Genomic DNA, 26,171 nt, shown 5'->3' on the forward strand with positions numbered 1-26,171 from the left:
GTAGACTGGTTACAGCCTGTGGCTCGTCAGTTCATCCCCTCTGCATTAAGAGAACGGTCTCTGCTTAGATCTTGTGCCCGGGCCCCCAGGGGCCAGCCCTCGGCAGGATGGGGGAGGTGCTGGGGACAGAACACCTCCCACCCCCGCTGGGGCCCATCTCACTCTCCTGCAGCCAGGTTCCCCTTAGCATGTTCTGTTTCCTCCCAGGCAGGGGCTCTGTCTGACCCTTTCTTCCTCCCAGGACAGGGAGGCCAGCAGAACACAAGGCACTCATGTTCTCAGACATCTCCTCTCCAGCGTCTTGCGTCAAGTCTTTTTTTTTTTTTTTTTTTTAAAGATTTATTTATTTGACAGAGAGCGCACAGGCAGGGGAGTGACAGGCAGAGGGAGAGGAAAGAAACATGCTCCCCGCTGAGCAGAGAGCCCGATGCGGGGCTCGATCCCAGGACCCTGAGATCATCACCTGAGCCAAAGGCAGTTGGCTTAACCAGCTGAGCCACCCAGATGCCTCTGGGGTCTACTCTTGAGTCTTGTGTTTCAGGGATGGGGTGGCAGTGCCTATCCAGGGACCGGAATGACCCCTGCCCTATCGCTTAACCCCAGCCAAAGCCACATAACCCAACTTCTGGAGCCTGAATCCAGCCAGGCCTTGAGAGGCAGAGACACCCTCTGCCTGTCGTGATGGTAACCCACATCGAAGCTCAGATACGTGTTCGCCATCAAATACCAGATCTCAACGGGGAAAAGGGGTTGGTGAGAAAAGGCAGCAGAACTTCCAGAATGGACACCCACCACATGCTTTCTTCATCTCTGACCAGCGGAGTGATGACGGGTAAATGCTGCTGCCCCAACACTGCGCCATCTTGCCTGAGGTATTAAACGAGGATGGCCAGCCCCCCCACCCCACCCCTCAACTGTAGCAGCTTCATGTGTTCCTGAAAGATCGCTGTCCAACCCTGGACATCCACTCAGGGGCCCCAAGTCTGCAGCAAGGCTGGCCTGCCGTCTGGTCACTGCCTTGCCCCACTCCGCCCAGGGGCCCATCGGCAGAGCCCACTTCCTTGTCCCGGGACATACTGCAAATTGCCCGTCCAGGGGGTTGCAGACTCAAGAGCATGCAGCCCCTCCAGTGGGCACAAGGGTGCCCCGACCAGAGCAAGGATCCCCGTGCAGGTCACACCCTGCTCCACCATGGCCAGGGGCTCCCCGACCCTGCCCCGGTGCCCACAGAACTCACTGTCTTGCCCACGTGCAGGGGACCGGCCGTGACGCTTTCATGCCCTCTCACGACATCACACTCATCCCTTTCTGGAAAGCCATTTTAATTAGTTCACACAGGCAGCAAAGGGGGAGACCCAGAAGCTAAGTCTGACAGACCGTGCTTCAGACAGCACCAGGTCTCCCCCGTCTCCGAACGGGCTTAGCAGCAGCTGTGAGGCCCCAAACCTCCGACAGCAAAGACAGGAAAGTCAGCCCCAGAGAGCCGACAAGGAAGTGGTGGGCTCTGGGTGCTCAGCATTCAGCAGATGAGGGCGGGGGAAGGGCAGAGTGTGGGCTCACATGGGTTTCTCAGAGGCTTCATCCGGCAGGGCTGTGTTTACGTCTGTGTCAGGCAGAGGGAAGAGATGCAGAGAAGAGTGGAGAGGTCTGGCCAGCCAGCCCCAGAGGAAGGGCAGAGGCCCTGGGGCAGAGGGAGCCACAGACAACACCGAGCTTAGGCAGGGCCCCCTGTAATACCCCTTGCAGACGAGCCATCCACACGGCTCAGGGGCTGTGGTCTCTACAAGGCCCGTCTCAGCCAAGCACAACGGCATCTCCCAGGCCAGAAATCAGAGCCAAAGCAGTAGCCCTGTCCCACAGCAGCATGGGGATGTGGGGCTGGGCCAGCATGGGGACCTGGCCATCCTCAGCTAGTGGCAGTTCTGACAGCTGGGGTGGCAAGGAATCCCGTTCACCCGGCAACGGCAGCCCCCGCTGGTGTCTCCTGGGCCCTAGAGGATGGGGAGGAGAGAAGGTCATGGCGGTTAAGAAAGTGCCCTCTGCCGGGCTGCTCCATCACACCCCCAAGCGCTGTACGTTCCCACTCCAGGCCTTTGCTCAGGCAGGTCCTCCTGCTACCAACGGCCCTCTCGGCCTCAGCTACCTGGTGGAGGCAGTAAGACCTTTCTGGGCTCCCATGGCACCCCTAAGTACGTGGTCTCAGTCTATGCTCCCCTGGACCCAGAGCAGCCAAAGGATGTGATGGACCCTTGCCTATCCTGGGTGGGCTCACGCCCGGGCCCTGGAGAGAGGGCAGCTCCCTCTGCCTCCGTCTCTCCTGACGTCCGGCAGTACACAATGCTGAGCCCGTCTCCACGACCACACTCCTGATAAAGACAGCTGCCTCTACGCTCACCCACAGGCTGCCACGGAGCAACCCATGCGCGTTTCCAGCTGACTTGGGAGAGCGGGTGAGAGGCCCCAGCCCCATCCCTGCCGGCATCTCCGGGTTCCAGATGAACGGCCTAACCACAAGGCCAGGGCGTGTTGGTGCCGGGGGCCACTCTGCCTCTGCTGCCCTACACCCCCAGACCGAAGCCGCCTCGCCGCCCTCGGTGGGGTGGGGGCCGGGACCTTCAGGTTGCTGGGTCCATACGGTCCCCACCTGTGGCACGAACGCAGCCGCACATGGGCCACAGGGGATGTATAGGGCAGTGCTCCCGGAACATGCTAAGTACAGACAGACACTTGGATTTCGTGTCACTTTCACAGCTCACAAGACAGTCTTCTTTTCTTGGTACTTTTCAAACATTTAAAAAATGTAAAGAACATTCTTACTTTACTAGCTGCATGAATACAGGCAGTAGTCAGACCTGGCCCAGGGGCTGTGCCCTGTTCTCGGGCAGGGCCCCCAGGACACCGCCCCACAGCACTTCCAAGCCCTTGATCTCCAGAGCACTCACCCCGGGGCCCCAGCGCGGGCCTTTGGTGACCCAGCAGATTTCCGTGTGGCAGACAGTGCACCGCATCCAGTCACAGCCGTCCTTCTTCTGCACCACGATCCGGCACTGTGGGCAGTGCATGGCCTCGCCCTGCTGCAGCATGGACTGGGGCGGAACGGGGGTTCAGCCCCTGGCCCCCCACACAGGGAAGCCGACTGTCCCCTCAGGAGTCAGGGGCTCACTCTGCTCCACCACTCCACCCAGGCCTCATCTCTGCGGACACCCGTCCTGCTGCTTGCCACCTGCCCACTTGTCCTAACCAGGTCCCACTTCCGGATGGCGATGACACCAGGACCGGCTGACAGCGCTGAGAAGTCCCCCACCCGCCGAGACCTCCCGGAACTCCAGTCTCCAGGCCCTCAGCCCCAACCCTGCCTCACCCTGAGCATCTCTGTCGTCTGCCGGGCGGCCACATCGTTCTGAGCTCGCAGGGCCAGGTCATCCTGGTACTCCTTGCAGTTCATCTGCTCGTGGATGGCCTGCGGCAGAGTGAGGGGCTCGAGGTGACAAGGTTCCTTAAGGGGTTATGAAGCTGAGAGACCTGAGGGGCACTAACTGCCTCTAGATGATGTCAGGGACAGGGCCTTGCTGTATACACCAGCTACCCATTCTATGGAAGGTGACAAGGGGGTCAGGAAGGGGAGGCCAGGGTCGTCCCATAGGATGATAATAATACCCATGTACGCTAAGTCCTGAGGCCAGAGAAATCCCTACGCCCCCCCTCCCCACAGCTGCAGCCCCAGCTAGACTGCGTGATGGCAGGCCCGATGCTCCGAGACCGAGCTTGTTGAGGCCGTGACCAGGCTCAGATCTGTCTCCTTGCTGGAGACCAGTCTCTTCAGTAGTCAAGAAGTGAGATGATGAGGGGAGGGAGCAGCCTGAGGTCAGGGTCTGGCAAGACTCCGTCAGGGGCCAGGGCTGGGGTCAGTCTGTGACTGGGAACAGGGTCTGGTTAGAGGCCAAGGTCAGGGGTCAGTCTAGGCTGAGGTTCCACCGAGGGCCAAGGCTTGGACCAAACCCTAGGCTCAGTTTGGGGCCCAGGCCAGGCCCCATCACAGACGTGTGGGCATCTGTCCTGACAGGCTAGTAGTGCCCCAGCTCCCTTCCCAGGAGAACAAGCACTGAGCTGCAGTGAGCTCCTGGCAGGACCAGGGGATAGACAGCACGGGTCCCTGTCCCCACCTTACAGAGCAGGCAGTTGACGTGGAAGCACACCGGGCACGTAAACTCGTTGACGTCATCCTCAAAGAAGCACCATCCCTTGCAGTCCGGGGTCTTGCAGTGGTAGCTGAAGGCACTGCGGTTTTCCGCGATGGAGACACCCAGGTCCAGAAACCGCTGGTAATCCTCAGGGGGCAGCAGCTGCCAAAAGGCCACAACCCACAACCCAGTTTGCTTGGGGTTCAGAACAGCCCGTGAGGGCCCTCCTTGCTCCCAAATATCCTCCAGAAAGCCCCCAACCCATGAAGTTCAACCTGGCCCCAGCTCTTTACTTTGCATCACCCTCAGTGTTTAAAAACTCCATTCAGAAAGTGGATTGAAAGTTCTAGAGATGGATGATGGCGATGACTGCGCAACTCTGTTAGAGTACATAATGGCACAGAGCTGTGCACTTACAGAGAGTATACATGAAAAAAAAAGGTAAATTTTGTTATGTATATTCTATAATTTGAAAAAAAAAAAAAAGGAAAAATAAGAAAATAACTGGCAATGCTGGGGAAGATGTTGTTACATACAACATAGAAGAAGAGACACCACGCAAATGTCCCCTGAAGCATTCGTTCCAAACTGAGAAACAAGAATTATTATGAGAAGAGGTGTAAGCAGGACAGATGCCATAAGATTTCTGATAATCCTTAGAAACACTCTACCACAAAAGAGCAAAAGCTGTTTTTTTTTTTTTTAAGATTTTATTTATTTGTTTGACAGAGAGATCACAAGTAGGCAGAGAGGCAGGCAGAGAGAGAGGTGGAGGCAGGCTCCCTGCGGAGCAGAGAACCCGATGCGGGGCTCGACCCCAGGACCCTGGGATCATGACCTGAGCTGAAGGCAGAGGCTTAACCCACTGAGCCACCCAGGCGCTCCAGAGCAAAAGCTGTTTTATCTCTGCTGGTAACAACAAAGGAAAAACCATGCCTACTTTCTACATCTCAATTGGGCGGTGTTTACAAGAGTTAACACTTGTCAAAACTTACCCAACTGCATGCAATGCGTGCATTTTATTGCATGCCAAGTTTCCCTTAGTAAACTTAATTTAAAAAAGAATAAAGTCATGTCTGGGACATGGGAAACCGGAAAATGCAGTCGGGGACTCCCTGGGATGGCAGGGTGGTGGGTGACTTTTCTCTTTGATTTCTGTTCCAGTTCTAGGTGGTTTAGGCATGTGTTTTATAAAGATAACTGCATTACTCTGCTGATCCATGCCCCTTTCTCCCTCTGCCACACCTGACCTTCTCTGTCTTGGGTTAATCCCCAGGGGCTCTGGGGAAGCATGGGCCCTGCACCCCTCGGCAGGAACTCTGGTCCCATCACAATGCCCTTGGCAGGGATGGACCTCAAGGACAAACCTCTGGGTAACCACATGGGTGTCAGAACATATGGAATGACTGACTCCATGTCTGGGAGATTTCCAGGCTGCAGTGAGAAGGCCTCAGCAGCCCCCTGGAGCCGCCCTTCCCTGATGCCCCACAGACAACAGATAAAAGGGGCTGTTCTTGCTGTAGGGGTAAGTTCCCCAAGCTCTACCCTTTCTGCCTCCCCTTTTTCAGCTGAGGCAGACCCCTTGGACTCCAGGAAATACTAGGTGCAGCCAAGGAGGCTCTCAGGAGGGAGAGGCAGAAGGAACAGAGGTCTTGGGGATGTGCCTGGAGGGGTCTCCCCATGTGGACCTCAGCCACCTCTGACCCTGCCTCATGTTCTGGCCTGGTAATCCCAAGATGCCCAATTCTGAGAAGGCCCCTTCCCCAGCAGTTTAAAAACCATGAATCAAGCCCAACAGTCAATTTTCCAAGGGGGGATATGGAGACTCCCAGAGGGTGAGAACTTGGTAATGCCACTGGTAACAGTAAAGGCGACTGTGCACCCAGATGCCTACAGCACTGGAATGGACTGCTGGAGCGATGGCCCCAATTTACTGTGTCTCCCTGACTCCACACCCTTGGGTGGTTCCCTCTTGCAGGGACTCTGGGCTTAAGCACGCTCACTGGGAGGGCAGCAAGTGAGAGAAGAGGGCAAGCACTCTTGCACTGGAGCCCCCTGCTGGCTGCTCTAGGAACCTGGGGACCACCAGCCAGTGGGCAGGCCGGGCCAGCTTGCCGGGTGGAGAGAGCAAAGTGGAAAGACACCCAGATGCCCTTCCCCTCCCACTGCTGGTAAGGCCATCATGAACCAGTCCAGGACAGTGGACCCACCAGCTAAACCCACCCGAGACTGGCCAGGGCCAGCAGAAGCTAGAAGAATCAGGCGCTACAAGAATCATCTGGCTAAACCCATCCAAGCCCAATGACAAATTTGCAAATGCATGAACTAAATAAACAGTGGCTGAAGACACAGCGTCTGGAATAACTTGTTACGCAGCAGATGCAAGCTGATACAAGGGCTCACTCACCATGTGCTAAGCACTACTCTAGAGTCTTTACACACAACCTTAGACAACCTTCAAAGAAACTAACTTTGACCCTGAGATGAGAAAAGCAAGGCACAGGTTGAGTATCTGACTTGAGGCCACCGCGACCAATGGCCCTAGGTTTCCCCACTCTTAACACCTGTGCTGTCTTTCCTTCACAACAGCGGTTTCTTAAGCAGCTACTTCCCCCCAAGTCCCATCTTCTTCACTGCTTGGCCCCCAGCATCCCACCCAGAAGGCTCTGGATATATGTGTGCAGCCTGAGACCTGCCAGCTCCAGGCATGCCCCCCCACCAGCCCCCAGGCCTTACCGCCCGGATCTCCCGCTCCAGCAGCTTGCCCGAGCACGAGTATGTGTTGTCAATGAAGGGGCAGGAGACCTCCGCCTCCTGGCTGTTGCGGATGGTGCCCTGCAGACACTCCCTAAAGGGGGAGAGGGGTGATGGGTGGAGGTTAGCGTCCTCTGAACCCCATCAACCCAGACTATACCCCTCACATGGCGAGGCCTGACCCCAGGTAGGCTTTGCTTCAGTACTTCTCTCCCTTCCTATCCTGCCCACAAATCCACCAGCAAGGCCTCCACCTCTGTCTACCCCCACTATTCTGGCCCAGGCCCCCATCACCCCTTGCCTGGGGGACTGCAGGTGCAACTTCACTGGAATCCCTGAGTCCTCTTTGCCCCTACAATCCACTCTCAACAGTGGCCGCATTGTCCCCAGCAGCCTCCCGTCCCGACCTGCCCAGAACAACCCGCACCCCTCACTACAGCTCACAAGAACCCCGGGGGTGCATCCTAACACCCCTCTGTCCATCCCTCTGCTCTGGCCACACAGATGAGCCAGGCACATCCCTGTACCAGACCTTCTGGTCTCTGTTCAAGGGCTACCTCCCGTGGGGCTTCCCTGACTCCCTTCCCGAAGCAGAGGCCCTGGGTTGTTCTTCTGTTTGTTTTCTTCTCATAACTCACCAGGACTTAGCATCCAACACAATTTACAATTATACCAGTCATTTTTTGATTACCATCAGGCTCTCCACTGGAATGAACAGTTTTTTGTTCACCCGTGGATCCCCAGGCCTGGCACAGTCTCTGGCACCAAGGGGCCACTCAACCAAGGTCTGCTGGGGGTGAAGAAGGGTGCGATCTCTACAGCCCGGGGCTGGCAGCCTGCCCCCCAGCCAGGCAGAGAGCGGGCTCGGCTTGGGCTGCGGGAGACAGGGCCCCACTGCCCTCCCAGGCGCCTGCCCAGGCAGTAGCAAAGGGAGCAGATGCTGGAACCAGAGGCCTGAGCTGTGTGGCCTTGAGCAAGCCGCAGACCTCTCTGAACCTCGCACTCCTCCTATGCAAAATGCAGAGACCGCGCCTACCTCGCAGGTTTTTGCGGGCATCCAATGAGATGTAAGAGCACGGGCCCCACCCATTCTCAGCCCTCCGGGAATTGGCGGCTGTGAGAAACGCTGTGCTGCGGGAGGTGGGGGTGGGGGCCGCACCTGCAGAAGGCGTGCAGACACTCACGCAGCACCACGGCATCGCCGGGCGCCAGCACCAAGTAGCACACGGGGCACTCGGTGGGCTCGGTGTTCAGCACCAGGCTCCTCTGATCCAGCTGGACGTGCTGCAGGTAGTTCCCCTCCTGCTGCTGCTGCTTCCGCTGGGCACACGGGGTGGGGCCGCGGGGCCGGTCAGGGTCTCAGGGGAGGGGCAGACCGGGAAGGGGGCAGGACCGGGGACCAGGTCATACCCCGGAGGCGGGGCAAAGCTGGGGTACAGCAGGATCCCTGGGTGGGGGGTGGGACCTGGTCGCCGGCAGGAGACTAGATGCTGAGAAGGGTGGGGCCAGAGTGGGGCCAGGAGCGGAGGGGAGGAAGCCAAGGGACAGGAAGTGGACCAGGCTGGGGCAGGTTGGGGCTGCAACCACGTGAGCGAGTGATGGCGGTAGGGAAAGGAAGAGGGTTAAGGTTGAGGGGGTAGTCCGAGGTAACAGGGCTCACATCCCCGCCAAGAAGTAGGGCAGGGCTGAGCCGGGGTGGGGTTGGAGCCGGCCAAGATCACAGAGTGGGTCAGGGGTATGGAGTTGGTGGTAAAGCTAGGCAGCAAAGCAAGATGGGAGAGAGGATGGATCTGGGCCACGGCTGTAGGTAAGACCACGAATGAGGTCATGGCTGGGGTGGGAAAAGGACAGCTCCAGATCCAAGGGGAATGCAGGTGGGGGGTTAGGGGGCATCCGATCAGAATGGGGAGCACTCAGGATGTGGTATCTGTTAATCAGGGCTTGTGTCAGGATCGGGGGCAGAGCTATGGGAAGGGCAGGACAGAGGACGGGCTCAATCTCCCAGGGAGAGGTGAAAGGCTGGATCCAGGCTCATAGGAAGTCAGGGGTGACACAACAGGGACGTAGGGGTCAGGAACAGTAGGGTCCAGGGTGAGGTGACGTTTGCGTGGAGCAAGAGCTAGGTCACAGGCGGATACGGAGGAGGTGGACAAAAGCATGGTTGGACCTAGGGTACTGGAGTCACAGCCCGGGGAGTTGTAAGCACAGTGGGTGTGTAAGTCAAAGCTGGGGGCGGGGCATGTGATCACAGCCAGGGAGCAAGGTCTCAGCACCCAAGATCTCCAGGAGAGGGTCAGTCGCAGTCAAGTGCAGAGTCTCCACCAGCGGTGGGGTCAGGAGAGGGCAAGGCAGCAACGGGGGAGGAGCGGCATTGCGGAGAGGCCTCCCTTCCCGTTCTACGCCTCCCCGCCCAGTCTGCGGCCTGTGTCCCGGGACTTCCCGCGCCTACCTGCTGGTACTGGCGCAGCGCCTCCTCCTCACCGGCCAGGCGTGCTCTTTCCTCCTCGTCCGGCTGGTACGAGGCGGGGACCTGATACGCCTCAGGCCGCGCCCGGCAGCACATCTCGCAGCCGGGCCTCGTGGGCTTGTTAATGAAGGTGCAGCCGGGCACTGCCAGCCCACCTGGGAGCAGAGTCGGGGAATGGGGGGGTTGAGCACCGCGCAGGGCGGACGGGGGTTCCGACGCGAGGCGTCGAATGGGGGGCGGGGCCCAGGAGCATGGAGGCGGAGTCAGGGGCAGGGCGCTAGGTCACCCGCACACGGAGGCGGGGGCGGCTTACCGGCGGGGGTTCTGGCGTGGCATCAGGCTGGCCCCGCCCCGGCTCCTGGGGGATCCCGGGCTTCGCGGGGGCAGGCTCCAGGGGGCCCCGGGGCTGCAGCGTGAGGTCTTTGAAGCCCAGATCTAGGGAGGAGGGTTTAGGGGGTGGCATTTCCAAGCAGCCCACTTCGTGCACTCTCTGAGCCAGCCAGGCGCCATGAGCCCCGCCCCCACACTGCTCGCTTCTCCCTGGGGGAAGTCCCCCCCCCCCAGATTCGACAGGTGAGCCTACACCTGGCTGAATGTCCGGCTACCACAGGGTCGGGGTCCCTCCTCCACCCGTGAGTGCCCCTTCGAGCCCCCGGCTTAAAGACCGGCTTCCTGTGCTCCAAAGGTCATTGCACCTAGAGGCACAATCATTTCTGAGATGCTCCTGCCAAGTACTGATCTGCATCCATTCATGAGGGGATATGAGACAGGAAAAAAACAAAACTGGCCAGACTCTTCAAATACCAGGAAAGTCAGAGGAACATAGGACACCAAAGACTGAAAGGCCCTGAGAGACATGACGCCACTGCCAGGTGTCTGGCTATAAAAGGACATTTGTGGGACAACTGGTAAAATCTGGGTAACATCTGTGGATTAGATAATAGTATTTCATCATTGCTAATTTCCTAAGTTTGGTAGTTGTATGTGGTAATGTAAGAAAATGACCCTTTTTCCAAGAACATGCACACGGAAATATTTAGGGGACAGGGACATCGTGTCTGCAACTTCAAACAGTTCAGAAAAAAAGTTATTTAGACGTACATAAATAATTTTATATAATGACAAAGCAAAGCAATTGTGGTGAAATGTTACTTTTGGGGGAATCCAGGTGAAAGGTACTTGGAAGTTTGTTATACAATTCTTTGTACAATGTTGCAACTTTTCTGTAAGTCTGAAATATTTCCAGATAATAAACAAAACATTTAGAATAAACGCTGTTATCATCATCATCATATCCAGTGTACAGATTTAGAAACTGAGGAACAGACAAGAAGGGACTGCCAGATGTCATACAGCTGGTGAATGCCAGGACTGAAACTCAGTCCCTCTCCTGCTGCTCTCAGAACTGCTCTGAAATGGCTCCCTCCAGGGTGCCCTTTGTCCTCTCTTCCCCACTATGGATAAGGTCCTCCCGGTGAGAGCTCCTGACCAAAAGCCATGGGCTCTGTTCCCTCGCCCTGGATCTAGGTGAGTCCCCGGCCACTCAGAGGCCGAGCCTCACCTTCCAGCATCCGCAATTGCCTCTCCCGCTGCAGCTCCTGAGGGTTGAGTGAGGTGTTGCAGGCTGACAGCAGATAGAGGTAGGCAGTGTCCCCATTCCGCCGCACCCCATGGGAGTGCAGGGTCTCCTGGTCCCGGGCCAGCCGCTGCCCAATCACCCACTGCTGCAGGACGGGCGGAAAGCCATAGTCCAGGAATACCTGGCAGGGGATACGGAGAGCGAGAGGGTGGAAAGGGAAGACCAGAGTAAAGGGAGGTGGAAGCGAAATGGGAAGCATGTGCCCTGATGCGTCCCTTCAGTGTGGCCGCGCCCCCTGCCAACTCACCATGTCCTTGAGGGAAGCCACGGTCATGTCAGGACGCACTGTGAGCCAGATGGTGACTGTGTGCATCTGCGCATCCTCCACGCTCACCCATAGCCTGCGGAGAAGGTCACAGGTCTAGGCCCGGCCTCCAGCTATTGGCACGTATGTGTCTGCACACTTGCGCACACGTGTACAGACACATGTGCACATGCCCACGGCCCCCCAGACTGCGGTAGGGATCTTTTCTGGATTCCTGCAGCCCTGGGCTTCCTTCTAGATCAGAACCCACTGCTTAAGCCCCTGCAATGAATCTGCACTGCTCTGAGAATCAAATCCACACTCACCACAGCCCCCCACAGAGCGCCTCTGCAATCGGCCCCGCCCCACTCCCCTACTCGCAGCCTCCTCTCTGGTTCTGTCCTTTGCTCCTTAGCCAAGCCACCAACAGTCATTTACTATATGTCAAGACTTCAAAGCACTTCATATGTTTTTGCTCCTTTAATGCTCTCCATGAACCCACGAGGCAGATACTGTTGTCATCACTATATTAGGATAAAAAACCGAGGCACAGCCAGATCACATAGACTCTACCCAGTAAGCACTGAGTGACTGTGAGAGGCAGGATTCCAACCCGGGGTCATTCCAGAAACACCAGCCTTCTCAAGGACCCTTCAACATTTCTGGAAGATCAAAAGCATGGAAGGAAGGGCTAAGGTTAAAACAAAACAACCAGAACTGATCCCAAAGGAAACAGAAAAATCATAGAACAGAACAAGAACAGCAAGGAGCCATCGGGAAACGAGGACAAACACCTGGAAATGTAAAAAGTGACTCCTGATGAACCTAACCTTCAGCTCCAACTACAAGTTCACAAGAAAACTGGAGATCCTAAATGACACCCCGAGACAGCAATTAAGAAGCCCAGAATGTGGGAAAATTCTGGAAGTCCCAGAGTAGATTTCTTAAATTAACAGAGTAGGTTTCTTAAATTAAAAAGAGAGGGGGAATAAAAGAGACAATATTAAGAAATGCTACATGTAGATCTCCTTTGGGTCCTGACGGGAACCTACTGTAAAAATTGTTAATGATGGGCACCTGGTGGCTCAGTGGGTTAAGCCGCTGCCTTCGGCTCAGGTCATGATCTCAGAGTCCTGGGATCGAGCCCCGAATCGGGCTCTCTGCTCAGCAGGGAGCCTGCTTCCTCCCCTCTCTCTCTCTGCCTGCCTCTCTGCCTACTTGTGATCTCTCTCTCTGTCGAATAAATAAATAAAATCTTTAAAAAAAAATTGTTAATGAGATAATCAGGGAAAATTTGAATATAAATGGATTTAAGGAATTATTACTAATAATTCCTTCATAGGTATGATACCAAGTCATAAGCCATGGAGAGGTAATGTATGGCATGGTGACTACAGTTAACAATACTGTGTTTATATCTGAATATTGCTGAGAATAAGTCCTAAACGCTCTTATCACAAGAAAAAATAGGGGTGCCTGAATGGCTCAGTCAGTTGAGCATGTGACTTTTTTTTTTAAGATTTATTTATTTATTTGACAGAGCACAAGTAGGGAAAGCAGCAGGCAGAGGGAAGGGAGAAGCAGGCTCCCCGCTGCACAAGGAGCCTGATGTTGGACTCCATCCCAGGACCCTGGGATCATAACCTGAGCCGAAGGCAGACGCTTAACTGACTGAGCCACCCAGGCGCCCCTAGAGCATGTGACTCTTGATGGGGGGGGGGTGAGTTGAAGTCCCATGTTGGGTATACAGTTTACTTAAAAATAATGATAATCTGGGGGCACCTGGGTAGCTCAGTGGGTTGGGCCTCTGCCTTTGGCTTGGGTCGTGATCCTGGGGTCCTGGGGTCCTGGGATCGAGCCCCGAGTCAGGCTCTCGGCTCGGCAGGGAGCCTGCTTCCCCCCTCTCTCTCTGCCTGCCTCTCTGCCTACTTGTGATCTCTGTTAAATAAACAAATGAAATCGTTAAAAAAAAATAATGATAAATCTGTAAGTATGTCAGTATGTGATGTTAACTTACTGTGGTCATCACTGCCCACTACACACATGTACCAAATCATTATGGCGAACATCTAAATGATTCTTAGACTCCACTTCCAACGTTGGACAAGAAGAGGGGAGCTCCTTACACAGCCCCCAGCAATTCTTGGGCACCAGCACGGCGCCCTACATTGCAACTCAATTCCCACCCTATCTACCCAGAGACAGCAGCTGTGTCCACAGGTTGAGGGCTCACACCCAGGAAACTGCCCCTCCCCCCTCCATGCCAATCACAAGCCCGGTTGTCACCTGTGTTGACTCACCAGCTATAGACTTGGGGTTCCAACAAACCACTCCTCAGGTTCAATTAATTTGCTAGAGCAGTTCACAGAACTCAAACATTTTACTTACTAGATCACTGATCACTGGTTTTTTATAAAAGGATATAATTCAGGAACCACCAGATGGAAGAGACACTTAGGGGAAGGTATATGGGAAGGGGTGAGGAGCTTCTGTGCCCTCTTGGATTGCACCATTCTCCCCAAATCTCCATGTGTTCCCCAATCCTGGAGCTCTCTGAATGCTGTACTTTTCAGTTTTTAAGAAGATTTCATTATACAGGCATGACTGATTAAACCATTGTCATTGGAGACTCCAGCCCCTGACCCCTCCCACGTCAGGGGGATAGTACTGAAATTTCCAACCCTTTAATCACAGGGTTGGATTCTCTGGACCAGACCCTATTCCTCTTTTTTTTTTTTTTTTTTAAGACTTTATTTATTTGACAGAGATACAGCAAGAGAGGGAACACAAACAGGGGGAGTAGGAGAGGGAACCAGGCTCCCTGCTAAGCAGGTAGCCCAACACGGGGCTTGATCCCAGGATCAAGCCCTCCTTCCCCCTAGTCATGACAGGAGCCAAAGGCGGAGGCTAAACCATGGAGCCACCCAGGCACGCCACCCAGCCCCTATTCTTAAGTAATCTGGGGACATTCCAAAAGTCACCTCATTCACATAACAAAAGGCACCTTTACCACTCTCATTACTTACAAAGTTCCAAGGAGTTTTGTGCCAGGAAAGGACAAAGACCAAATATATACTCCTTATTATAAATCATAACATCACATCACCTTAAACTAATACAATGTTACATATCAATGCTATCTCAGTAAACTGGAAAAAAATATGTCCATATTTAGACACAAATGTTCACAACAGCAACATTATTCATATTAGCCAAAAAGTAGAAAAAAAACCAAATGTCCATCAAATGATTACAAATAGAGAAAATATGGTATATTCGTACAGTGGATTATTATTCAGCAACAAAAAGGAATGAAGTTCTGGGGCACCGGGGTGGCTCAGTCAGTTAGACATCTGACTCTTGATCTCAGGGTCGTGAGTTCAAGCCCCCAGCTTAACTCCACACTTAGGGAAGCCTATTTAAAAAAATAACAATAAAAATAAAAGGAATAAAGTTCTGATACATGCTACAACATAGGTGAACTGAGAAAACATTATGCTAAGTGAAAGAAGCCAGACACAAAAGGCCACATATTGTACAATTCCATTTACATGAAATATCCAGACTCGGCACAACCCTGGAGATAACAAGTAGATCAGTGGCCGCCTAAGGCTGGGGTTGGAGAAAGGCAGGGAGATGAGGAGTGACTACTAATAAGTATGGACCGGGGTTCTGCAGGCGGGTGAGAAAAACGTTCAATATGTGAGCACTGGCTCAGTTAGGCGTCTGCCTTTGGCTCAGGTCATGTTCCCATGGTCCTGGGATGGAGCCCCCCATTGGGCTCTCTGCTCAGTGGGGAGCCTGTTTCTCCCTCTCCCTCTGCCACTCCCCCTGCTTCTGCTCTCTCTCTCTCAAATAAATAAATAACATCTTTAAAAAGTTCTATAACTGATTGAGGGTGATGGCTGTACAACTCTGAATATACTAAAAGCCTTGAACTATCCACTTTAAATTGCTGAATTGTATGGTATGTCAACCCTACCTCAATGAAACCATAAAAAAATCAAATGGGGGCGCCTGGATGGCTCAGTGGGTTAAGCCACTGCCTTCGGCTCGGGTCATGATCTCAGGGTCCTGGGATCGAGTCCCACATCGGGCTCTCTGCTCGGCGGGGAGCCTGCTTCCCCCCCCTCCCTCTCTGCCTGCCTCTGTCTACTGTGATCTCTCTGTCAAATAAATAAATAAAATCTAAAAAAAAAAAAAAAAATCAAATGGGATCCACCAGGAACATTGAAAATCACAAACTATGAAACTACTGTCTTCAGTAGAAGACAACAGAAAAGCAGCAGGAAAAAAAAGACAAACCCCACTGTTTATTGAGTGACTGACATGTGCAAGGCGCAGTGCTAAGCATTACAACGTCAAGTTTAAGTCTCCTGGGGAAAGACGAACAGTAGCCATCCTCCCTCGCTTCTCTTGCTAACAAAACCCCCGAATTCTATTGGATACCTGGTCACATTTCACAGCCTCCCTTCATGCTGAGCGTGGCTGCGAGAATAAATTCTGGTCCACAGGAATTTAGTGGAAGAAGTGGGCAACTTTCTGAGCTGTGTGCTCTCAAGTGTGGGAGGGGGTATCCTTTTGCCCTTCTGTGGAGGCCGCTTTGGGGCAACTAGCTGGAGCAATGGAAACGTGATCAAGGCAAAAGGGCCCACAGCTGAATGCAAACAGGCTCATTAAGCAACCCACCTCCAAACAGACCCACCACAACACACGCATAGCATTAGCTGACAATGGGTTACCTTACACCCGGCACACTTACCAATGAAGGGAAAATTCCATCCTTTCCGGTCCCCTACTTCCTCACTCTGCCCCTTAATTTCAGCCCCCCAGTCTGCCTCTTCGCAGTCTCTGCTCTGCTCTCCTGCCACTGCTCCCTTGCAGTGTATGCAATAAACTTCTATGTCCTTTGTTCAGCCTAGGGTGACTTCTTTCAGCCCCTGGGGCTGCCACCCAATTGGGCGTGGGCGGCCCCACATCTGGGGGCCTCCCCCATCTGATCGGGAGAGACACTACACCTTTCTCCTTCCTGCTGACAAGAATGCTGATGTGATGGCTGGAGCTGGAACAGCCACTTTAGACCATGAAGCAGACCTCACAATGGAGTCCATGAATGGCAGGATAAAAGGACAGAAGCTTGAGTCTCTGAAGACCCTGGGAAGCACAGCCTCCACATCTCCACCGCCTGCCCTCAAACTTGTTCATGCCACTGTTACTAGGTTTCTTTCTGTTACATGAGGACTAACATTCTATTACACCTTCTAATGACCCTATGAGATAGCTTACTATTATTGCCTCATTTTAAAAATGTAAAAAACCCTGAAATTCGGAGAGGGGAGGTGACTTGCCATAGATCTCACAGTTGATTAGTGATAGAGCTTGGGTCTGAACCTAGGTCTCCTGACACCAGAACCAGAACCTGCCACTAAGCATCACTGAATACATTGTGGTCTGCTGGGGTTCGGGAAACCCTACATCTTTGGCCACCCGTGCACTCCTCACCTGATATCCTGTGTTGGGGAGACCTCAGGCTTTAGTCGCACACTCAGGGGCACCCGCTGCTCTGCCAGCCAGATGGCACACTGCACTGCCACCTTTTCATCCCCGCCTGCCACGGCTCGGCTGAGTCTCAGGGCCATCTCCTCCGCTGAAACCCAGCACAGTGGAAGCAGGTTAGCACAGAGTTTATCTTTTAGGAGCTGGGGGTGAGGGGGGTGGTTATCCTTTGTATATGCTGCTTCCTCTGTCTTCAAGGTGAACTCCTACATATCCAACAGTACCCAGCTTAAAAATCCCTTTCTCTGAATGGCTGTCTCTGAAACTCCCATTCCACCTCCCTATTCATTTGGTTCTGTTTTTCCTTCATACTCCCAGGTCCCCATACTTCCATTCATTTATCTGACAAGCATTTACTGAGCTCCAACTGTGTACCAACCACTGTCCCAGAAACTGGGATTCAGCACTGAGTAAGATAAACAGGGTCCCTCTCCTCATGGACCTCCCAGCCCAGTAAGGAAACAGACAACAGAAAAAAATTCAGATTGTGATCCAGGCTGGCAAGGAAATAGACAGGGTAAGATCAGGGAAGGCCTCTAGGAGGAGATGATGCTGAAGCTGAGACCAGAAGGAGAAGCTACATATGTCCAGACCTAGTTAGAGAAGAGTCTACCAGGTGAAGAGAAGGATAAGGGCAAAGGCCTTGAGCAAGAAATGGTTAGATGAGAACAGAAAGAAGCCAGTGGAGCTCCATCAGAACAAGCAAGGGGGTGAGTGGGATAAGATTATGAGGATAATAAAGCCCAAAGGGCCTTGTGGGCTAACCAAGGGCTCTGGCCTCAGTTTTAAGGACACAGAGGAACACCGGGTTGCCGGGGAGGAGGGATGGGGGAGTGGTGATTAAGCAGGGTGGTGACCTGACATGTCCTACGAGGTTAGTTGGAGCAGGCAAGAGGGGAGGCAAGAGTGCCTGGTACTCAGGTCAGCTGAGATCTGTCTCCCCTACCAGCCTGTGAGGTCTTCTGTGCCCTCTGGGAGCTCCCTACCCCACTGCAGCCAGGTTGGCTCATGGTGGCCTCAGGGGCATCCCATAATTGAATGACAAGCTTCTGGCAGCAACCAGGCCTCAAGGAAGGAAACTCAGGGACCGGTGGGTAGAGGAAGGACACGGTTAAAGCTGCTTCTTCCGGACCCTTTTGGGCAGGGGAGGCCGGGTCCTGCCGGGGCCCATCTCTTAACGGAAGTTTCCCAGCCGCCTCCAGGGGGTGCCCACCTTTCTTGGTCTTCTCGTCCATCTGGCGTGGTTGCGCCCATCCCCCCGGGCGGGGGCAGCAGCTCCGGAGAAATGCTATCCCTGGGTCACCTGGCAGAGGACGGACGACCAGAAGCAACTCAGCCCCGGCCGGTGACCTCCAACGCGGCCCGAGCCCTCTTTGTGCCTTGATGTCCCCAGCGGCAATCAGGTAACATCACAAGCACGGGGGTCTGGGTCTGGGAACCGGCAGGACCCCGCGTGTGAGGTGAAAGGGCAGGCGGCACCAAGCCAAGCCCACAATGGGCGACAGAGGAAACGGGACAAGCCCGCGGGGATGAGAGTGACGCCGCAATGCGGGTGCTGTTTAGTCCCCGGGGAGAGCCCCCACTTTCTGCTGCTGGGAGCGTCGCCCGGTGCCCGGGATTGCAGCAACACTGCCTCCCCAGCAGGGCGGTCTCACACGGAGGGGAGGGGAGAAAAGCAGCACAGCGGAAGGGAAAGTGAAAGTGGAGGCCCCGGAAGTGGGGCAGCGGATTGTCGGGACATCCGGACACCCCCTCCACACACACCACCCGGCCCACCGAGCGGCGGCTGCCACCTACGCAGTCCCCGGCGGTCCCCGCCTACTCCGGATCACGGCGGTCCGGGTCCTCGGGACCTTGGCCGGAGTGACACCGTTGGGCTGACCCACGACTCCCCGACCCTTACTCACCCGCCCAGCCGCGCCCGCAGTGCCGCGGGGAGGGGGGGCGGGGCCCGGACGGAGGGGCAGGGCCCGGACGGGGGCGGGGCCGTGCATGCGGGGGCGGGGACTTGGGTGGTTTATTGGGGTGGGGCTCAGCCTCAGTGGACCCACCCGCACACCTGAGAGTCGCCCCCATCCTCAGCTCTGTATGCCCAAGACCAACGGAAGCCCTAGCCTCACTTGGCTCCTTGCTTCTCCTTTTGGCCGCAGCAGTCCATTTTCCACCTGCTGCCAGAGGGTCCCTAGAATGTAAATCAAGACGCCTGGGTGGCTCAGTTGGTTGGACGACTGCCTTCGGCTCAGGTCATGATCCCGGAGTCTCGGATCGAGTCCCGCATCGGGCTCCCAGCATCATGGGGAGTCTGCTTCTCCCTCTGACCTTCTCCTCGCTCCTCGCTCATGCTCTCTCTCACTGTCTCTCTCTCTCAAATAAATAAATAAAAATCTTTCAAAAAAAAAAAAAGAATGTAAATCAAACCACGTCACTCCTCAAAACACTCCCAGTAGTTCCCAACACTCTCATGGCAAAGTAAAAGCCGAGATCCTCCCCCACGGACTGCAGATTGCCTCCCCTTCTCTGTCTACTGTTAAACCTAAAAAATAAAACAGCCCGTTATTTTCCCAGCAAAATGGGTTATTCAGGAAGAGCCAAGAATTACGATTTGGGACATTCAAGCTATGAAAACAACGGGCAAGTCTAACAAAGCAAAGGAATATTATTTTACTGAGGAGGAGGAAATTGGTGCTTTGAACCAAGTCTGCTGGAGAAAAGCAAGAGCTCAGGGTGATGGCAGTTTCTCATTGGCGGAGTTACAGAGGTAGCGGATTTCTTGTGGGAGATGCAATGCACATCTTTCTTTCCCTCTTGGGGCCTGTAGTTTATTCTTTCCAGTTGAGGACTCTTTGTTGGGATGTGTAATTGACAATTCCTCCTGTAAGGGACCTCCAAGACTACCTGTCAGAGCTCCCCTTTCTGGCCTCCCCTCCATTTTAATGAGGTCTCCCTCGATTCCTTGGTTCACTCCACTCAAGCCCATTGGCCTCTTAGCTCCTGCAACAAGGCAAACACACTCCACCTCAGGGCCTTTGCGTATGCCATAACCCAAATATCTTTATGGCTTGCTCTCTCCCTTTAGTTTGGTCTTTACCCAAGAGTCTTCCCCATCCACTCTGTCTGAAACTTCACACAACCATATACATCCATCATTTCATACCCTCCTTCCTGGCTTTATTTTTTCTTTTTTCTAAAGCATATATTACTATCTAATGACATATTTTACTTACATATCTTGGTTGGAGTTTTTGTTTTGTTTGGTTTGGTTTGGTCTGTTTCCCTCTTCTAGAGGCCAACACTCTTATATATTTTGCTCACTGCTCCTGGTGTCTGGGACAGTTCCTAACGTAATAGGTGCTCAAGGATTATATCTTAAACGAATGAAGGAATCTCTGACTTTCATCTAGGGTCACTTATCTTTCCCCTGAAATGCATCTCTTAACACAGAGGTTCTCAACCTGGGCTGTACATTTGAATCGCCTGTAGAGCTCTGTGGTTTAACCCAGATTTTGAATGGTTTTTATTTTTAAAAATTTCACTTATGTATTTGAAAGAGAGTGAGAGCAAGAGAGAACACAGAAGGAGAGGGAGAAGCAGACTCCCCGCTGAGCAGAGAGCCCAATGTGGGCCTCACTCCCACCACTCTGAGATTGTTACCTGAACCGAAGGCAGATACTTAACCAACTGAGCCACTCAGGCGCCCCCCCCCAAGCTTTTGAATTTTTTATTTTGGTTATTGTATTTTTATTTTAGAAGTTCTGTTAGGTTTTCTTTTTTCTTTCTTTTTTTTTTTCTGTTTAAAGATGTTATTTATTTATTTATTTATTTGAAAGACAGAGAGAGAATGAGCAGGGGCGAGGGGCAGAGGGAGAGGGAGAAGGAGAGGGAGAAGGCTCCCAGCTGAGCAGGAAGGCCCACGAGGGGCTCGACCCGAGGACCCTGGGATTAAGACCTGAGCCAAAGGCAGACATTTAACCAACTGAGCCACCCAGGTGCCCCTCTATTAGGTTTTCAAATCTGTTTCACTTGATATAAGTTCCTACACTTTGGCCATAGTTTCAAGCTTGTTATTAATTTCAGGGTGGTGCACATTTTTTTCTTTTATAATCTATATCTGATAATATTGCCGAATTGAACTCTGAGTGTCTGTTTCTTCTGGTTTTCACTTCCAGTGCCTTGTTTTCCTCTGGTGACCCTGCCGGTTTGTGATAGTCATGCCGGTTTGTGATAGTCATGGCCCCTTCAGCCCTGAGGTCACCTACACAAATCTATAGTGGGGGCAGGTATTTTCTTTTGGCTGTTCTGGTCCTCGCCTGGGGCTTCAAGGGCAGAGCTGGCATTCACTTCGGATATCCTTCATCCCAGAAGGTAGGCTCTTCAGTCCTTCAAACCTGGGCTCAGTCCCATTGCTCACGATCTGTGCATGAGGGACAAGATGCCCCCTCTCTGGCCCTTGGCCTCCCCCCACCCCGTACAATGGTAATCACGATGGCCCCTCCTGCATAGGACTGTCTTGAGGATCTGGTCAGTTATTGCTCAGTGATATCTAATGAGTTACCCCAAAACTTAGTGGCTTAGAACAACAGTAAACATGTAGACCTCACATAGTCTCTGGGGGTTAGGAATCCAGGAGCACCTTCTTAGTTGGTTTTGGCTCAAAGTCTCTCAGAGGTTGTTGCAAAGATGGCGGAGGCTTCAGTCATCTGAACTCTTGACTGGGGTGGAGGAGCTGCTTTCAGGAAAGCTGCTTCTACACCTGGCTGGTGCTGGTTTGCAGGACGTCTCAGTTTCTTGTCGCTCGTGCCTCTCCATAGGTCTGTCTGAGTGTCCTTGAAACATGGCAGCGGCTTTCCCAAGAGCAGATGATCTGGGAGAGTGAGGCAGGAGCCATGATATATTTATGGCGGAGCCTTACTCCTTCAGTCAGACAGTGATTCCCCACGACTGGGGAGGGCGAGGGGATCCCTGTGTGGGAGTGAGGCGTCGCCGCGACCCTAGCCCACGAGTTTGGGAATCTAACATGGATGCAACATGGGACCACACATAGTTTTGTGGTCCTTCGAGCATCGCACCTTCCCACACACTTCGGTGAGGGCAGCTCCAGTGTGCGGCACCACACTCGGACATCCACCCTTGGCACTGGGCCACCATTTGTAGGGTTTTGTTTTAGCTACACGTTGGGGACCCACGAGTTTGAGAAATCCAAGGGGAAGAATTCAGCTGCTTATGAAAATGACAAAAGTGGGGCACCTGGGTGGCTCAGCGTTAAACGTCTGCCTTCAGCTCAGGTCATAGTCCCGGGGTCCTGGAATCGAGCCCCACATCGGGCTCCCCTGCTCAGCCAGAAACCTGCTTCTCCCCCCCCTTCACTCCCCCTGCCTGTGGTTCCTGCTCTCATTGTCTCTCTCTCTGTCAAATAAATAAATATATATAATCTTTAAAAAGAAGGAAAGAAAATGACAAATGGGCCACTCATCAGGGTGATGGTTCCTTGGTCTGAAAGATTCTTCTCTAAGATAAGAGTTGACATTGTTGGTGTCTTGAAGACATAATACACTACTTAAGGACTGCTACCAAAAAAAAAAGTCATATTTCTTCATTTTCACAGCATCGTATTTGTTACCCCCATTAACCCAGCTCAGGGTAGGAGGGAACTACACAAGGGCATGAATCCCATGTGTCAAGGATCATGGGGGCCATGGTAGAGGCTGGCTAACACATGTCAAATGAGATAGTGCAGACAAAGTGCTTAGAACCATGCCTGGCATGTGATGTATGCTCAGTAAACATTAACCTTCCCTAACAAGTGTCCTGCTTTGTTCTAGCCATGTAAGGTCTGCATAGCAACCGCTTTCATTTAGTCATGCAACAAACATTTAATTGAGCAGCTCTGGGTGCCAGGCACTGTTCTAGGGGGAGACTGTTATGAACAAAACATAGTCCCTGGCCTTCTGTAACTCCCGCAAACAACAGAGATAGAATGTCCTGCCAGGTGGGGCTAAGCGGAAAGAAGAACCACAAAGCCAGGTGAGGGGAGAGGTAAAGTCGGTACAACAGGCATGGTGGCTCAGATCTGACCCCTGATAGAGACCTCTCAGACCTCTGAGCCCATCCTGGCATCCTGGTCAGGTGGAACTTCTACCCATTTTATAACTGGGCTGGGGTTAAGCAAGCTCAGCAAAGAGCTAAAGTGAGCTCTGATTTCCCCCAAGGAGTCAGGATTTTTCCAGAATACAGAGTTTCTCCAAATCAGATGCTCGGAAGCATCTCCCAGGGAGCTTGCTAAGATGCACGACTGCACAAAGTCTGACTCACAGGTCAGCAGAGGTCAGGATCAGCTTTGTAAACAAACACCCAGGGGGCCGACCCACCACAGGCACAGGGGAGGGCTGGCCCACTCTCACAGAGTCTCCAGGTCCAGCCTCAAAGGCCAGATGGGGCTTAGCCAAGCAGAGAGCAGGGGAACAGGGAGAGACGCAGAGACACCCAGCAATTTGTTCGGGACCACAGCCCACAGGGTCAGTGTTTGGGTACACAGTGGTCAACATCTTTGATCAAGTAGATCTCGTGCTGCCCATTAAAATAAATAAGTATAGGGGCACCTGGGTGGCTCAGTGGGTTAAAGCCTCTGCCTTCGGCTTGGGTCATGATCCCAGGGTCCTGGGATCGAGCCCCACATCAGGCTCTCTGCTCGACGGGGTGCCTGCTTCCCCCTCTCTCTCTGCCTGCCTCTCTGTCTCCTTGTGACCTCTATCAAATAAATAAAATCTTTAAAAAAAAAAAGCCATAAATCATTTTCAGCTCCTCTCATCCAGAGGGAGAATCTTTTTTCCCACCTCCCAAATCTGGCTGTGTGACATGTTTTGGCCAATGGGACTTTTGCAGGTGTGACACCAGCATAGCTCCACATTCGCATCTGTCCTCTCTTACTGCTTTCTGAAACCCAAGACCACCAGGTGAGGGGGCTGCGGCTAAGCCTGCTGGAGAGACACCTGGTGGAACAGAGGGGAGCCACCCAGCCCTGCCTCCTTGGAGCCTGCTGACTGACAATGACAGAGCAGGACACACAGCTGGGAGTGAGCCTGGGGGCCCTTCTAGTGGGGCTGCCCGCCACCCTGTGAGTGAGCCAGCCCAGCCCCAGCCCAGCTCACACTGCTGACCCACAGAAGCAGGGACCACTGAGTTTTTGTTAGTAATGCAGCAAAGACTGCTACAGCCTAGTTCCTGATGGAGAGAAATTTCCTCCCCTCCTCTGGGGCAATTTTCCTTAATCTGGTCATTAAACCTAACGGCCCAACAGACACACCTAGACTCACAAAGACATCACCCAGGAAGCTTCGTGTCTTGCTCAGTAAAATCCAGTGTGGATCTGGCGGTCCTCCTCCTCCGTCTTGTAGCCAGGGGAAACTGTGGGCCTCAAGGTGCCTGCGAGAGGGGTGTAAGGTTCACCAGCTCTCAATGGCCTCAGCCCAAGAAGGGCTACGCACACACACTATTCATTGGTCGGAACTGATCACGTGACTGGGGGAGTAGGGGAGCACCTGGAATATTTGATGACTCCCACCTTAGGCAACAAAGAACTTAATTACCACAGAGGTAATTAGTTTCTCTCTCCTCTCTCTCGCTCTCTCTTTTTTTCAAGATTTTATTTATTTCATTGAGAGACGGAGCATGGGGTAGGGGGGTGGAGAGAGAGAGGGAGGACGCAGACCCCCCTGTTGAGCAGTGAGCCGGACCGGACCACGTGGGACAGGATCCCACGACTGAGATCGTGACCTGAGCAGAGTGTAGCCGCTTAACCAAACTGAGCCACCCAGGTGCCCCTGGTTATTAGCTTCTGAATGGGTGCTTACCTGTTTAACATCTGGCTTCTCTATTAGGCTGAGTCCTTGAGCGGAGGGACCACGTTTTGCGTTCATTCTGGCTCCATGCTTGGCCAATAGCCTCCGTTCATAGTAGTGGTTGAATTGCGAAAGCGAATAATAATGGGGCAGGCCACATATTATCTTTTGTGTTTAGCTCCCAGTTATAGAGAAAAACCTCAATTAAATTTGTAATGGTCCCGGACGTCTGGGTGGCTCAGTGGGTTAAGCCTCTGCCTGGCTCAGGTCATGGTCTCAGGGTCCTGGAATAGAGCTCTGCACCGGGCTCACTGCTCAGCCAAGAGCCTGCTCCCCCTCCCTCCCGCCCCACTCAGCCCCCGCCTGCCTCTCTGCCTACTGTGATCTCTCTCTCTGTGTCAAATAAATAAATACAATTAAAAAAATTTTTTTTCCTATAGTCCCTCATTTGCAATAATATACATGTACGCCAGTTGATAATGTAAACGTTTACAATGATCATATATGAATATAAACAGAACATGAAGTCCTCACTGATTGCATCCAGGGTGTGGCCACATGCATTACTTGGTGGGAGTGGATTTTGCATTTTTCTGTGCCAGTTCTAATGCGGCTGCCTCTGACCCACATTGTCAAACGTTCCTGCTTCATGGGGTCCCTGGGTGACTCAGTCGGTTAATCGTCTGCCTTCGGCTCAGGTCACCATCTCAAGGTCCTGGGATTGAGCCCTGCATCAGGCTCCCTGCTCAGCGGGGAGTCTATTTCTCCCTCTCCCTCTACCCTTCTGCTTGTGCTCTCTCACTCTCTCTCTCAAATAAATAAATAAAATCTTTAAAAAAAAAAGTTCCTGCTTCAAGGCAAAACTGGGTGAGTCTTTTTCTTTGTTGTGTGGTCTTGGCTGAGTCTTCTGCTCTCTAATCTAAACCACATTTTTCTTACCTCAAGCACATTCCTCTTAAGAGTTGCGTGAGAATCAAACAAGTCCCGCCATGTATGTAGATAAAAAGTTAGCAGAGTACCTGCCACTGGGCACCCCCATTTTATATGAGTTGTGTCCCTTCCCCTCACTCCACTGGTACCAGAGAGGACACTCAGTGAGGGAACTGGGACTGTTCATTTGTGTGGTTCCAACTGTCCTTTGGAAGCAGGGAAAGAAGCAAGCTTGGGACCCCTGTCCACGCAATCCTGGCTGCAGAGAGAGGAAGTTGACTTGTCCGTCTATCAGTTAGCTCTGCTATGTAACAAAACACCCTAAAACTCAGTGGCTTAAAACAAAGATCTCTTGGGGTGCCTGGGTGGCTCAGTGGGTTAAAACCTCTGCCTTCAGCTCAGTCATGATCCCAGGGTCCTGGGGATCGAGCCCTGCATCGGGCTCTCTGCTCAGCAAGGAGCCTGCTTCCTCCTCTCTCTCTCTCTGCCTGCCTCTCTGCCTACTTGTGATCTGTCAATAAATAAATAAAATCTTAAAAAAAAAAAAAGATCTCTTTATTAGTTC

The 26,171-nt window shown here is 53.0% G+C and overlaps 1 protein-coding gene across 1 annotated transcript; it reads right to left on the reverse strand.

Annotated features, from left to right (window-relative positions):
- Positions 1 to 1,306: 1,306 nt before the first annotated feature.
- On the reverse strand, positions 1,307 to 18,808 carry RBCK1 (RANBP2-type and C3HC4-type zinc finger containing 1). The gene is given in 14 exon segments (XM_047744431.1): positions 1,307 to 1,991; positions 2,943 to 3,086; positions 3,362 to 3,460; positions 4,164 to 4,343; positions 6,918 to 7,029; positions 8,095 to 8,255; positions 9,385 to 9,539; positions 9,542 to 9,557; positions 9,716 to 9,837; positions 10,964 to 11,162; positions 11,289 to 11,382; positions 16,788 to 16,932; positions 18,055 to 18,144; positions 18,749 to 18,808. Coding segments are annotated over 13 exon segments (1,530 nt in total). The 5' UTR covers positions 18,077 to 18,144; positions 18,749 to 18,808; the 3' UTR covers positions 1,307 to 1,910.
- Between the last annotated feature and the right edge of the window lie 7,363 nt (positions 18,809 to 26,171).

Source organism: Lutra lutra, chromosome 9, assembly GCF_902655055.1.
Source record: "Lutra lutra chromosome 9, mLutLut1.2, whole genome shotgun sequence".
NCBI classification, from domain to species: domain Eukaryota; kingdom Metazoa; phylum Chordata; class Mammalia; order Carnivora; family Mustelidae; genus Lutra; species Lutra lutra.